This window comes from Pseudophryne corroboree, chromosome 3 (assembly GCF_028390025.1).
Source record: "Pseudophryne corroboree isolate aPseCor3 chromosome 3, aPseCor3.hap2, whole genome shotgun sequence".
NCBI lineage: Eukaryota > Metazoa > Chordata > Amphibia > Anura > Myobatrachidae > Pseudophryne > Pseudophryne corroboree.
In genome coordinates, this window is record NC_086446.1 from 486,339,378 (window position 1) to 486,354,481 (window position 15,104).

Genomic DNA, 15,104 nt, shown 5'->3' on the forward strand with positions numbered 1-15,104 from the left:
CTGTCAGTTTGCTGTGGGCCTACTTTCAATGGGGGCCTGGAGCTGCAGATCCATCCGCCCCATTGTTAATCCGGGTCTGCCCACTCTCAATTTTTGAGGGTTTGTAGAGTTACAAGTGATGTACAGGAAATGAAAGGACAGATATTATGATGGAGAACATTATATGGAAAGGGAAACCCTAGAAACCAGCTATTAACCACTTGCCTGGCATGGTGGCATCATATGCGACCAAACCAGCAAGTGCTTTATCTGACCTGGAGGCACAGGATGCGACCAGTCAGACAGACAGTGTTAGCAGCTGCAGGGAAGAGAAACTTCATGTTTTACACCTAATTCACTCATAAAAACCCGACAATCTCTGAGCGTCTTTTTGGGGGAAAAAGTGACAGTTAAGGGCTAAAGGCTCAGTACACAAATGGTTCAAAGCAAGTGCATATATATATATATATATATATATATATATATATATATATATATTCATGAGTGTGCTGGTTTAAAGAGAGTGTATGTGTGTGTGTGTGTATGTATATATATATATATATATATATATAGATATAGATATATATATATAGATATATAGCTAGATAGATACACACACACACATATATATCTACATATCTACTGTATGTATAGGCCACCATACACCATACAACTCTTTAAACCAGGACACTCATGAAGTGTGTGTGTGTGTGTGTGTGTGTGTGTGTGTGTGTGTATGTATGTGTATATATATATACATATATATATATATTTGTATACTTAATTGTTCTTAAAACTGGGTTTATGTGGTTTTTTTTTTAATCTCCCAGAAGGATATGATGCAGGAAGGTTGTATGTAATTGTGCATCAACACGGATACCTGCACCTGTATGGACTGATGAAATAAACAAGCTGGACATTTCTCCAGGCTGGTGCTGATGGCTGGTGATGATGTCACTCAGCCAGTACACTGTGACATCACAAACACGGTATAATCGGCTGCTGCTGTCTCTGGAACCTCACTTCTCAATACGAGTTGCTTGGTGAAGGAGCTTTGAAGAGAGAGAGAGAAATTCAATATAGCGAATTATCAGCCTGAGACTGAAGATGTCTCTAGGTGAGAGGAGACCGCCCGGCCTCACTCTAATAAAAGAGGCGGACATGAACGATGACATTTACTTACAAATGGTCACTTACCACGCTGTGACGTTCGGCACAATTGTAACATCGTATGTCAGTGCTGAAATGGAAGATGCCCCAAAAGTGGTATACTACAATGAGGAGGAAGAAGAGGATGATGTCACCAGTGAGACGTGCTCCGATAGTTATTATTATCCAACCGTCTATACTGGTGATGATGAGGATGATGGCAGAGAGGCAGATACACCTGATGGGGATACAGATGACACCAGTGCAGAAGAAGACATCTGCAATACTGAGACCCTTGACACTGTTATCATACTCGATGACAGCGATGAGGAAGACATCATTGAGGCAGATTATTACTACCCTAAGGTGAAATTTTATGTGTGGGATGGATGGCTGAAAAACACCAACAAGAGAACATCTCCAGCCAAGAAAAGACCTCCCGGCCTCACTCACATAAAAGACACTGAGCCACAAATAAATGATTGGCATGACGTTCTGGACAACACCACCCAGAAAACGTCTCTAGGTTGGAGAAGGCCTTCCAGCCTTAATCTCATGAAAGTGGCCGAGACACATACAAACATCTGCCATGAATGTCCTTACACCACCACCCAGAAAACATCTCCAGGTGAGAAAAGACATCCCGGCCTCACTATTATACAAGAGGCCGAGCCGCGCACAAGCGCCTGCCACACTCCTGACAAAACCACCACTGGTGCTATAAATTATAAGGCCAAATACAATGTCAGGACCTGGATACAGAGCAAGCTGGGGAGGAGATGTAAGAAGGAAGACACTGAGAATGCCCACAGCACAGAGAAAACATCCAAGAGAAATGTCTTCCAGTGGATAAAAGCAAAGCTGGGCAGAAAACCAAAGAGATCTGACTAACCCGCTTACAGCGAGATACTTACATCAGCTCACCATCTTGCAGATGTAAGTAACAACGGACTTATTATTTACCATCCTCATATACCAACTGTTTAACATCAAAGAATAACATCTATAAGTTGTACTATACTATATTGTACTATAACAACATCTAAATACAACTATAATATAACAACTTATAACATCTATATACAACTATAATATAACAACAATAAACTAAAATAACAACTACAATCGTGTTTGAGTGTTTATGCTTTGTGACTGTTACTACCATGTATGCTGGTATAGGCTCCAATTGCCACTATGTTATTTGGGTATAAATACAGGATTCTGGTAAGGTGACAGGGTGATGGGTATGTGAGGGGCATGGTACAATGGGGTGATCTTCAGTATGCCGGCTGTCGGGATCCCGGCGCACAGTATACCGGCGCCGGGATCCCGACAGCCGGCATACTGACACTTATTCTTCCTGGTGGGGGTCCATGACCCCCCTGGAGGGAGAATAAAATAGTGTGGCGCGCGTAGAGCGCCACCGTGCCCGTAGCGTGGTGAGCGGTACCCGGTACAATGATATGGGCGATTGCTGGGATTACAGGTAACTCTTATCACCCCTTTACAAAAAGTACAAGGTAAACTTCAAATGGTTAGAACTCTCCAGCTTGGAATTCTCTAGCTTTCTATGCAAGGGCAGATAGCTCAATGAATAGTGTGTCCGACTGCAATGTCATAGGCAATGGGTTTGTATCCTGGGCACATCAGCATCCTGAAATGTAATGAAGGACAGTGCGACTGAACAACAAGGAGCTCTCAAGTTAAGTCCATAAATGCTGTATAGGTATTAGCGACAATAGGGGTGGGGATAGGAGACAGAGGCGGTCAGTAGATGCTGGGCTTCAAAAAGGGAGGAAACTGCAAGTGAAATTAATTAGATCATTTATAATTGACAAGTGCTGTCAACAGCGCCCCCTACCCTGCAGCGCTATGTGCGGAGCACACACCTAGTTACGGCCCTGGGTACAGGTGTATTCTCACTGACACATATTGGAGCCTTGTGTATGTGAGGGGCACGGTACAATGATATGGGAGATTGCTGGGATTACAGGTAACGCACTGTGGACAGCACCGTGCAGGATATACAGGTACGTGGGACACATGTCAGGGTGGTGTAGGTGTATTCTCATGAACACATATTGGAGAATTTGGTAACTGGAATAAGCAGGTAACTGAAGCATTCCCCCTGATTTATGCTATAACACGGTCACAGCATCTATGGTGCTACGGAGAACACCTCTATAATGACATAAAGCAGCCAATCTGAAGAGGGAAAAGCCTGCAGAGAGGGAGGTATGAAGGACAGGAAGATACAGAGTAATGGACAAGCCTACACACCCAGATAGTGGATGGTCCCAATCTTCTGGATGGAACTGGTCAGTCACCGATCCCTTTACTTTCCACTGGGATGCCTCCATACCCCCGGTTCTCCACACCTGAGCATTAGACTTGCATTGCTTCCACTCTGAGCTCTTCATCTGCATGCCTGGAAGAAAGACACCAGCCGTCAGGACATCACATCATATAAGCCCCACAGAGAGCAGCATGGACATAGTATGGAAGAGGTAATACATATATCACAGAATTGCTGGGGCTTTTCAGATGGACACGGACAGTGCACCCACTATTCAGCAGAACAACCCTCCCCCACAACTAATTGAGATAGAGGGGCCACATGCCCAGACCCCCAATGCAGTTATATAGCACCAGCATGCACTGTTGCCCTGTATAACTCTCACCATCCTGGTGCTCCAGTTCCGCTAACTTCCCTCCATTTTCACTAAGGCCACAGCCCCCTACTCTAGTTCGCTCATTCTCCTCCCTTATCATTTCAGACCACCTATTGTACCCAGACAGCTCTCCCTTCCACCCGCAATCACCCCCATTCCCCTCCTTCTAACAACCCCACTACCAATCACCTCACCCTCCATTATCGCCAGTTTGCCTCCTTCATCCACCCACCCTCTATTACCCCAACTTTCATTACTTTTACACTTCTGTCCCCTGTACTAACCTCAATGTGTAATTACCCTCTACCACTCCACTACACCTCCCATCCTTCTATTATCTCTTCATCCTTTATTACCTCCATTCCTGTTCCAGACACCTCTCCCCACCCTAAGGAAACCATCATCCGCCTTACTCTATTACCCCAATGTACTCCCTCTGATACTCCCATGGCTCCACTCTTACCACCTATGTCCCGCTGTCTCAATTTCCCTTATTCATCTTTCATAAAATCCAAGACCCATTCTCTAGTTCCTCCATTACCCTTCCCTGAAGTTACAGAGCCCAATTCCCTTCTACTACTGCTCCAATCCCATTTACCCCACACCACACCACCTCATCTCATCCTCTCTCCATTACCACCTCAATTACAGTTTAATGCCAAAAAAATGCAAAATCATGCACTTGGGGTCTCAAATATCCAAAGGCTAAATATAGTATTAATAGCATTATACTGGGAACTACTGAGGGGGAAAGGGATCTAGGAGTCACTATCTCAGGTAACAAAGGCTAAATATAGTATTAATGGCACTATACTGGGAACTACTGAGGAGGAAAGGGATCTAGGAGTCACTATCTCAGGTGACATAAAGGCAGGTAAGCAACGTAACTAATTTGACTAGAAGATTTCACTTCGCGCTCACCGATACGGGCATATTGTTGTGGGCAGCAAGATTGTAAGATGGGGCTTCCCCAAAACCTGCCTATAAAATACTAACCGTGAAATGGATTGTAACTGCGCCTGTCAGGCAATAAATATATGGATGTGCTTGAAAGACTTGTAAGAGAGGGAAAAAAAATTATTTACTAAGTTCGTTATTGACAGACAATTCTAGATGTCACAAATCACATAACAATCACAGTTGGCTCTTGATAAAAGAAATAGGGAAATTGCAATAGAAAGAACTAAATGAGAAAAAGAAAAGATGGGGGGTTGCTGGTACTTGTAGTGTCCCTATAGAGGGAGTGTGATTAGTCTTATGTCCACTAGAGGATGGCGTCCCACCTCTCTGTGTATGAAGTGTCTTGTGTAATGAAGGGCGCCCCTAAATAGTCCCAAAACGTGTTACGGTCTCTATTGGTCCGGCACTCAGGTGGTGGTGGTGGTGGTGGGGGGGGGGGGGGGGTGTAAACAGAAGCCGGGTGACGATGGTAAATACCTCCAATGATTGTAAGGGCTGCCTCTATGTGGTACTATGGGTGGGGGGACTGTTAGCAGTGGTTCAGATATAAGAACTCCGGACACACTGTCCTCACCGGGGTCCAGGTATGATCAGGATGACACTGCGTGACAAGCGCCCTAATGATCCCCAGGATTCAGTGCCAGTATTAGGAGAGGAGAGGGGGGGGGGGGGGAGTCAACAGCTTCGAGGCCTGTGAAGGACGGTCCGCCAGGATTGTCTCCTCTCCTTACGGAGTCTTACCTGTTCCTAAGCTCTGTGTGTCTCAGCGTCCACCTGCTTCTGTTCTCCTCGCGTCTCCTACAGCTGCTGCTGTTTCCTGGTGGCTTCTGGTTAAGGCTTCTTATCATGTGGTCGCCGCTGCTGCGGCTCCGCGCTCTCCTCGTACACCGGTGTTTCTGAGGGAACCTGAAATAAGTTTGGATAGAGCTCTGATTAGTGGTGATTCTGCTTGCATGCAGGGGCTGGTTCTCCTACGCGTATCTACCCATTGGGGTCTTTGTCAGGGAGTCTGTAACGGCCATCTTGATAAAGACCCCATCTTGACCGGGAATTCTGGGAATCATTAGGGCGCTTGTAACGGAGCGTCATACTGATCATACATGGACCCCGGTGAGGACAGTGTGTCCGGAGTTCTTATATCTGAACCTCTGCTAACAGTCCCCACGCCCATAGTACAACATAGGGGCACCCCTTACAATCATTGGAGGTATTTACCATCGTCACCGGGCTTCTGTTTACACCACCACCACCCCACCCCCCCTCCACCACCTGAGTGTCGGACCAATAGAGACCGTAGCACGTTTTGGAACTATTAAGGCGCTCCCTTCATTACACAAGACACTTCATACACAGAGAGGTGGGGCGCCATCCTCTAGTGGACATAAGACTACTCACACTCCCTTTATTAGGGACACTGCAAGTACCAGCATTTCTTTTTCTCATTCAATTCTTTCTATTGAAATTTCCCTATTTCTTTTATCAAGAGCCAACTGTGATTGTTGTTATGCGATTTGTGACATCTAGAATTATTGTCTGTCTATAACGAACTTAGTAAATCATTTATTTTTTCTCTTTTACAAGTCTTTCAAGCACATCCATATATTCATTGCCTGACAGGCGCAGTTACAATCCATTTCACTGTAAGCAATGTAACACAGCAATGAGGAAGGCTAGTCATATGCTTGGTGCATAGGGAGAGGAATCAGCAGCAGAGAGAAGTAATAATGCCACTGTATAGGTCACTGGTGCGGTATCATCTAGAATACTGTGTCTAGTTCTGGAGGACATATCTTCAGAAGGATATTATTACATTAGAGACTGTACAAAGAAGGGCAACTAGTATGGTGCATGGCCTACATCACACAACATACCCAGAAAGACTAAAACATCTCACTATGGGGGTCATTCCGAGTTGATCGCTCGCTAGCAACTTTTTGCAGTACTGCGATAAGGTTAAATCTCGGCAAAACTGCGCATGCATAAGCACCGCAACGCGCAGGCGGGTCGTACGGGTACAAAGAGGATGGGTGATGGGTGATGGATTTAATGAAGAATCCATTCGCACAGCGGAACGTAAGGTGATTTGACAGAAAGAGGGCGTTTGTGGGTGTTAACGGACCGTTTTCTGGGAATGTTTGGAAAAATGCAGCCGTGTCCAAGCGTTTGCAGGGCGGGTGTCTGACGTCAATTTCGGGACCAAAAAGACTGAATGATCGCAGCGGCTGAGTAAGTCCAGAGCTACTCAGAAACTGAAAAAAAAAAAAGTTTTTGTGCCGTCGGCTGCAAAAGTGTTCGCACACTTGCAAAGCTAAAATACACTCCCCCATAGGCGGCGACTATCTGAAAAAAGTTGCCAGCGAGCGATCAACTCGGAATGACCCCCTATGTGCAGTGTGGAGCAGAGAAGGGAAAGGGGGGACATGATAGAGATTGTCACATATATCAGGGGTAAAACAAGATCCAAAAGGGAAACATTCTCCAAATGAAGAGAAGTAATAGGACACGAGGACATGCACTGACACTGGAGGGAGGGAGGGAGGTTCAGGGGAAATTTGAGGAAAAATAAGATTTTACTTACCGATAAATCTATTTCTCGTAGTCCGTAGTGGATGCTGGGGACTCCGTCAGGACCATGGGGATTAGCGGCTCCGCAGGAGACAGGGCACAAAACTAAAGCTTTAGGATCAGGTGGTGTGTACTGGCTCCTCCCCCTATGACCCTCCTCCAAGCCTCAGTTAGGATACTGTGCCCGGACGAGCGTACACAATAAGGAAGGATATTGAATCCCGGGTAAGACTCATACCAGCCACACCAATCACACCGTATAACTTGTGATCTAAACCCAGTTAACAGTATGACAAACGTAGGAGCCTCTGAACAGACGGCTCACAACAATAACAACCCGATTTTTTTGTAACAATAACTATGTACAAGTATTGCAGACAATCCGCACTTGGAATGGGCGCCCAGCATCCACTACGGACTACGAGAAATAGATTTATCGGTAAGTAAAATCTTATTTTCTCTGACGTCCTAAGTGGATGCTGGGGACTCCGTCAGGACCATGGGGATTATACCAAAGCTCCCAAACGGGCGGGAGAGTGCGGATGACTCTGCAGCACCGAGTGAGAGAACTCCAGGTCCTCCTCAGCCAGGGTGTGCCCCTGACCAAGTAGCAGCTCGGCAAAGTTGTAAAGCCGAGACCCCTCGGGCAGTCGCCCAAGATGAGCCCACCTTCCTTGTGGAATGGGCATTTATATATTTTGGCTGTGACAGTCCTGCCACAGAATGTGCAAGCTGAATTGTACTACACATTCAACTAGCAATCGTCTGCTTAGAAGCAAGAGCACCCAGTTTTTTGGGTGCATACAGGATAACAGCAAGTCAGTTTTCCTGACTCCAGCCGTCCTGGAAATCTATATTTTCAGGGCCCTGACAACATCTAGCAACTTGGAGTCCTCCAAGTCTCTAGTAGCCGCAGGTACCACAATAAGCTGGTTCAGATGAAACGCTGACACCACCTTAGGGAGAAACTGGGGACGAGTCCGCAGCTCTGCCCTGTCCGAATGGACAATCAGATATGGGCTTTTGTGAGACAAAGCCGCCAATTCTGACACTCGCCTGGCCGAGGCCAGGGCCAACATCATGGTCACTTTCCATGTGAGATATTTCAAATCCACAGATTTGAGCGGTTTAAACCAACGTGATTTGAGGAATCCCAGGACTACGTTGAGATCCCACAGTGCCACTGGAGGCACAAAAAGGGGGTTGTATATGCAGTACTCCCTTGTCAAATTTCTGGACTTCAGGAACTGAAGCCAATTCTTCCTGGAAGAAAATCGACAGGGCCGAAATTTGAACCTTAATGGACCCCAATTTGAGGCCCATAGACACTCCTGTTTGCAGGAAATGCAGGAATCGACCGAGTTGAAATTTCTTCGTGGGGCCTTCCTGGCCTCACACCACGCAACATATTTTCGCCACATGTGGTGATAATGTTGTGCGGTCACCTCCTTCCTGGCTTTGACCAGGGTAGGAATGACCTCTTCCGGAATGCCTTTTTTCCCTTAGGATCCGGCGTTCAACCGCCATGCCGTCAAAAGCACCCGCGGTAAGTCTTGGAACAGACATGGTACTTGCTGAAGCAAGTCCCTTCTTATCGGCAGAGGCCCTGAGTCCTCTGTGAGCATCTCATGAAGTTCCGGGTACCAAGTCCTTCTTGGCCCATCCGGAGCCACGAGTATAGTTCTTACTCCTCTACGTCTTATAATTCTCAGTACCTTTGGTATGAGAAGCAGAGGAGGGAACACATACACCGACTGGTACACCCATGGTGTTACCAGAACGTCCACAGCTATTTCCTGAGGGTCTCTTGACCTGGCGCAATACCTGTCCAGTTTTTTGTTCAGGCGGGACGCCATCATGTCCACCTTTGGTCTTTCCCAACGGTGCACAATCATGTGGAAACAACTTTTCGATGAAGTCCCCACGACGGGTGGAGGTCGTGCTGAGGAAGTCTGCTTCCCAGTTGTCCACTCCCGGAATGAAAACTGCTGACAGTGCTATCACATGATTTTCCGCCCAGCGAAGAATCCTTGCAGTTTCTGCCATTGTCCTCCTGCTTCTTGTGCCGCCCTGTCTGTTTACGTGGGCGACTGCCGTGATGTTGTCCCACTGGATCAATACCGGCTGACCTTGAAGCAGAGGTCTTGCTAAGCTTAGAGCATTGTAAATTGCTCTTAGCTCCAGTATATTTATGCGGAGAGAAGTCCCCAGACTTGATCACACTCCCTGGAAATTTTTTTTTTTTTTTTTTCCCTGTGTGACTGCTCCCCAGCCTTTCAAGCTGGAATCCGTGGTCACCAGGACCCAGTCCTGAATGCATAACTGTGGCACTTTAGTAGATGAGCACTCTGCAGCCACCACAGAAGAGACACCCTTGTCCTTGGAGACAGGGTTATCCGCTGATGCATCTGAAGATGCGATCCGGACCATTTGTCCAGCAGATCCCACTGAAAAGTTCTTGCGTGAAATCTGCCGAATGGAATCGCTTCGTAAGAAGCCACCATTTTTCCCAGGACCCTTGTGCAATGATGCACTGACACTTTTCCTGGTTTTTGGAGGTTCCTGACTAGCTCGGATAACTCCCTGGCTTTCTCCTCCGGGAGAAACACCTTTTTCTGGACTGTGTCCAGAATCATCCCTAGGGACAGCAGACGTGTCGTCGGAGACAGCTGCGATTTTGGAATATTTAGAATCCACCCGTGCTGTCGTAGAACTACTTGAGATAGTGCTACTCCGACCTCCAACTGTTCTCTGGACCTTGCCCTTATCAGGAGATCGTCCAAGTAAGGGATAATTAAGACGCCTTTTCTTTGAAGAAGAATCATCATTTCGGCCATTACCTTGGTAAAGACCTGGGGTGCCGTGGACAATCCAAACGGCAGCGTCTGAAACGGATAGTGACAGTTTTGTACCACGAACCTGAGGTACCCTTTGTGAGAAGGGCAAATTTGGACATGGAGGTAAGCATCCTTGATGTCCAGGGACACCATATAGTCCCCTTCTTCCTGGTTCGCTATCACTGCTCTGAGTGACTCCATTTAGAATAGGTCTCACCGAGCCGTCTGGCTTCAGTACCACAATATAGTGTGGAATAATACCCCTTTACTTGTTGTAGGAGGGGTACTTTGATTATCACCTGCTGGGAATACAGCTTGTGAATTGTTTCCAATACTGCCTCCCTGTCGGAGGTAGACGTTGGTAAAGCAAACTTCAGGAACCTGTGAGGGGGAGACGTCTCGAATTTCCAATCTGTACCCCTGGGATACTACTTGTAGGATCCAGGGGTCCACTTGCGAGTGAGCCCACTGCGTGCTGAAACTCTTGAGACGACCCCCCACCGCACCTGTTTGTACGGCCCCAGCGTCATGCTGAGGACTTGGCAGAAGCGGTGGAAGGCTTCTGTTCCTGGGAATGGGCTGCCTGCTGCAGTCTTCTTCCCTTACCTCTATCCCTGGGCAGATATTATGGGGACGAAAGGACTGAGGCTGAAAAGACTATGTCTTTTTCTGCTGAGATGTGACTTGGGGTAAAAAAGGTGGATTTTCTAGCTGTTGCCGTGGCCACCAGGTCCGATGGACCGACCCCAAATAACTCCTCCCCTTTATACGGCAATACTTCCATGTGCCGTTTGGAATCTGCATCACCTGACCACTGTCGTGTCCATAAACATCGTCTGGCAGATATGGACATCGCACTTACTCTTGATGCCAGAGTTTCGCATATATAGAAATGCATCTTTTAAATGCTCTATAGTCAATAAAATACTGTCCCTGTCAAGGGTATCAATATTTCCAGTCAGGGAATCCGACCAAGCCACCCCAGCGCTGCCCATCCAGGCTGAGGCGATCGCTGGTCGCAGTATAACACCAGTATGTGTGTATATACTTTTTAGGATATTTTCCAACCTCCTATCAGTTGGCTCCTTGAGGGCGTCCGTATCTGGAGACGGTAACGCCACTTGTTTTTATAAGCGTGTGAGCGCCTTATCCACCCTAAGGTGTGTTTCCCAACGCGCCATAACTTCTGGCGGGAAAAGGTATACCGCCAATAATTTTCTATCGGGGGAAACCCACGCATCATCACACACTTCATTTAATTTATCTGATTCAGGAAAAACCACATGTAGTTTTTTCACACTCCACATAATACCCTTTTTTGTGGTACTTGTAGTATCAGAAATATGTAACATCTCCTTCATTGCCCTTAACAAGTAACGTGTGGCCCTAAAGGAAAATACGTTTGTTTCTTCACCGTCGACACTGGAGTCAGTGTCCGTGTCTGTGTCGACCGACTGAGGTAAAAGGACGTTTTAACGCCCCTGACGGTGTTTTAGACGCCTGGACAGGTACTAATTGGTTTGCCGGCCGTCTCATGTCGTCAACCGACCTTGCAGCGTGTTGACATTATCACGTAATTCCTTAAATAAGCCATCCATTCCGGTGTCGACTCCCTAGAGAGTGACATCACCATTACCGGCAATTGCTCCGCCTCCTCACCAACATCGTCCTCATACATGTCGACACACAAGTACCGACACACAGCACACACACAGGGAATGCTCTGATAGAGGACAGGACCCCACTAGCCCTTTGGGGAGACAGAGGGAGAGTTTGCCAGCACACACCAAAAACGCTATATTATACAGGGACAACCTGTATATAAGTGTTTTTCCCTTATAGCATTTTAATATATATATATACATATCGCCAAATAAGTGCCCCCCCTCTCTGTTTTAACCCTGTTTCTGTAGTGCAGTGCAGGGGAGAGCCTGGGAGCCTTCCCACCAGCCTTTCTGTGAGGGAAAATGGCGCGGTGTGCTGAGGAGAATAGGCCCCGCCCCCTTTTTGGCGGGCTTCTTCTCCCGTTTTTCTGAGACCTGGCAGGGGTTAAATACATCCATATAGCCTCCAGGGGCTATATGTGATGTATTTTTAGCCAGAATAAGGTATTATACATTGCTGCCCAGGGCGCCCCCAGCAACGCCCTGCACCCTCCGTGACCGTTGGTGTGAAGTGTGTGACAACAATGGCGCACAGCTGCAGTGCTGTGCGCTACCTTCATGAAGACTGAAAAGCCTTCTGCCGCCGGTTTCTGGACCTTCAATCTTCAGCATCTGCAAGGGGGGTCGGCGGCGCGGCTCCGGGACGAACCCCAGGGTGAGACCTGTGTTCCGACTCCCTCTGGAGCTAATGGTGTCCAGTAGCCTAAGAAGCCAATCCATCCTGCACGCAGGTGAGTTGAACTTCTCTCCCCTAAGTCCCTCGATGCAGTGAGCCTGTTGCCAGCAGGACTCACTGAAAATAAGAAACCTAAAAACTTTTTCTAAGCAGCTCCTTAAGAGAGCCACCTAGATTGCACCCTGCTCGGACGGGCACAAAAACCTAACTGAGGCTTGGAGGAGGGTCATAGGGGGAGGAGCCAGTACACACCACCTGATCCTAAAGCTTTAGTTTTGTGCCCTGTCTCCTGCGGAGCCGCTAATCCCCATGGTCCTGACGGAGTCCCCAGCATCCACTTAGGACGTCAGAGAAAATGACTTCACAGAAAGGGTAGTGGATAAGTGGAATAGCCTCCCATCAGAGGTGGTAGAGGATAAGACAGTAGAGCAATATAAACATGAATGGGATAGACATAAGGATACCCTTACACAGAAATAAGGATCAAATAGGTCACCTGGTCACCCTGCCAGCTCCATACGTGCAGTGATATAGCAGTGTTACATCGCATCAGCAGTCCCGATCACCCTGCCAGCACCATATGTGCAGTGAGATAACAGTGTTACATCATATCAGCGCTCCCGGTCACCCTGCCAACTCCATACGTGCAGTGATATAGCAGTGTTACATCATATCAGCGCTCCCGGTCACCCTGCCAACTCCATACGTGCAGTGATATAGCAGTGTTACATCACATCAGTGCTCCTGGTCACCCTGCCAGCTCCATACGTGCAGTGATATAGCAGTGTTACATCATATCAGCGCTCCCGGTCACCCTGCCAACTCCATACGTTCAGTGATATAGCATAGTTACATCACATCAGCGCTCCCGGTCACCCAGCCAGCTCCATACGTGCAGTGATATAGCCGTATTACATCACATCAGTGCTCCTGGTCACCCAGCTAGCTCCATACGTGCAGTGATATAGCCGTATTACATCACATCAGCTCTCCTGGTCACCCTACCAGCTCCACACATGCAGTGATATAGCTGTATTACAATACATTAGCGCTCCCAGTCACCCTGCCAGCTCCATAACGTGCAGTGAATAGAAGTATTACCTCCCTCTCTCCCCGCTCCCCTGGCTGCAGCGAGCGCGGTGTGTGCCCGCTGCAGCCGGCGTCGCTAACTGACGCTAGAGGTCAAAATTGACCCTAGTGTCAGTGCGGCGCTGCTATGGGAGAGATGTCATGACGTCTCTCTCATAGAGAGGAGCCGGCGCCCGGAGGCAGCGGCAGCAGCTGTCCAGAAGCAGGAGCGAGGCTGGTAAGTATGGTGTATTTTTTTTGTTTAGGGTTTCAAAGCGGCTACAGGGGGCAAGCTACAAGAGGCACAGCTACTTGGGGCAGATCTACAGGGGGCACAACTACACGAGGCACAGCTACTGGGGGCAGATCTACTGGGGGCACTGGTACAGGGGGAACAGCTACTGGGCGCAAATCAACTGAGGGCACAGCTACTGGGGGCACAACTACAGGGGGCAAATTAACTGGTGGCACAGCTGCTGGGGACACAACTACAGGGGGATAACTGAGGGTTCACCCCTTCCCTATGAAGAAGCCATGCCTCACGGCGTGCACCAACCTCTGTCTGTGCAGCAGCTATTTATCCCGGCTTTACTTAGCAATCAGCACCAGCCAGATAACTCAGTCAGGATCTCCCGGGCTGTCTTCCAGAAGCTAAGCTTGACTGCTGCCAAGGGCAGATTGGGATGGAAAACCAGCTGAGGAAACCTCTGTAAGCAGCCCCAGTGGAGGCGGGGTTTGCTGAGGGGGCAGGATCCAGGGCTGGTTCTAGACCTTATGGCACCCAGGGTGTACGATTCCTTTGGTGCCCCACTTTTCCCCATTTAAAACAGGGACAGTGCTCGCTGATGACGTGAGCAAATAATGTAGGGGAGGGGCTTCATTGGGGAAGGGGCATGGCCACATAATAGTACCAATTCACATTATACCACACCGTAGTCTCCATCAGTCACATTACACCACACAGTAGTACCCCTTATACACGCTAGGTAGAGCCCCTTATACACAATACGCCAGGTAGAGCCCCTTTTATACATGTTGCACTAGGTAGAGCATGTTATACAAACTGCACCAGGTAGCTCCTTATACACATTGCACAAGTAGCCCCTTATACACATTTGCACCAGGTAGCACATTATACCCATTGCACCAGGTAGCACATTATACACATTGCGCCAGGTAGCCCCTTATACACATTGCGCCAGGTAGCCCCTTATACACATTGCGCCAGGTAGCCCCTTATACACATTGCACCAGGTAGCCCCTTATACACATTGCGCCAGGTAGCCCCTTATACACATTGCACCAGGTAGCCCATTATACACAGTGCGCCAAGTAGCCCCTTATACACACTGCGCCAGGTAGCCCCTTATACACATTGCGCCAGGTAGCCCCTAATACACATTGCGCCAGGTAGCCCCTAATACACATTGCGCCAGGTAGCCCCTTATACACATTGCGCCAGGTAGCCCCTTATACACATTGCGCCAGGTAGCCCCTTATACACATTGCGCCTGGTAGCCCGTTATACACAGTG

The 15,104-nt window shown here is 48.0% G+C and overlaps 1 protein-coding gene across 2 annotated transcripts in view; it reads right to left on the reverse strand.

Annotated features, from left to right (window-relative positions):
- Nucleotides 1-851: 851 nt before the first annotated feature.
- The window catches only part of LOC135056114 (uncharacterized), a 65,355-nt gene continuing 51,102 nt past the window's right edge, over nt 852-15,104 (reverse strand). Inside the window, exons 5-7 of one of the 2 annotated variants that reach the window (XM_063960887.1) lie at nt 5,502-5,666; nt 3,409-3,556; nt 852-1,031 (exon numbers count right to left, since the gene is read on the reverse strand). In XM_063960887.1, coding sequence (XP_063816957.1) covers nt 3,514-3,556; nt 5,502-5,666 — 208 coding nt within the window. In that variant the 3' untranslated portion in view covers nt 852-1,031; nt 3,409-3,513. Of the gene's footprint in view, nt 1,032-1,132; nt 1,251-3,408; nt 3,557-5,501; nt 5,667-15,104 lie in introns of those variants that run through there. The other variant, XM_063960888.1, reaches the window with a different exon arrangement.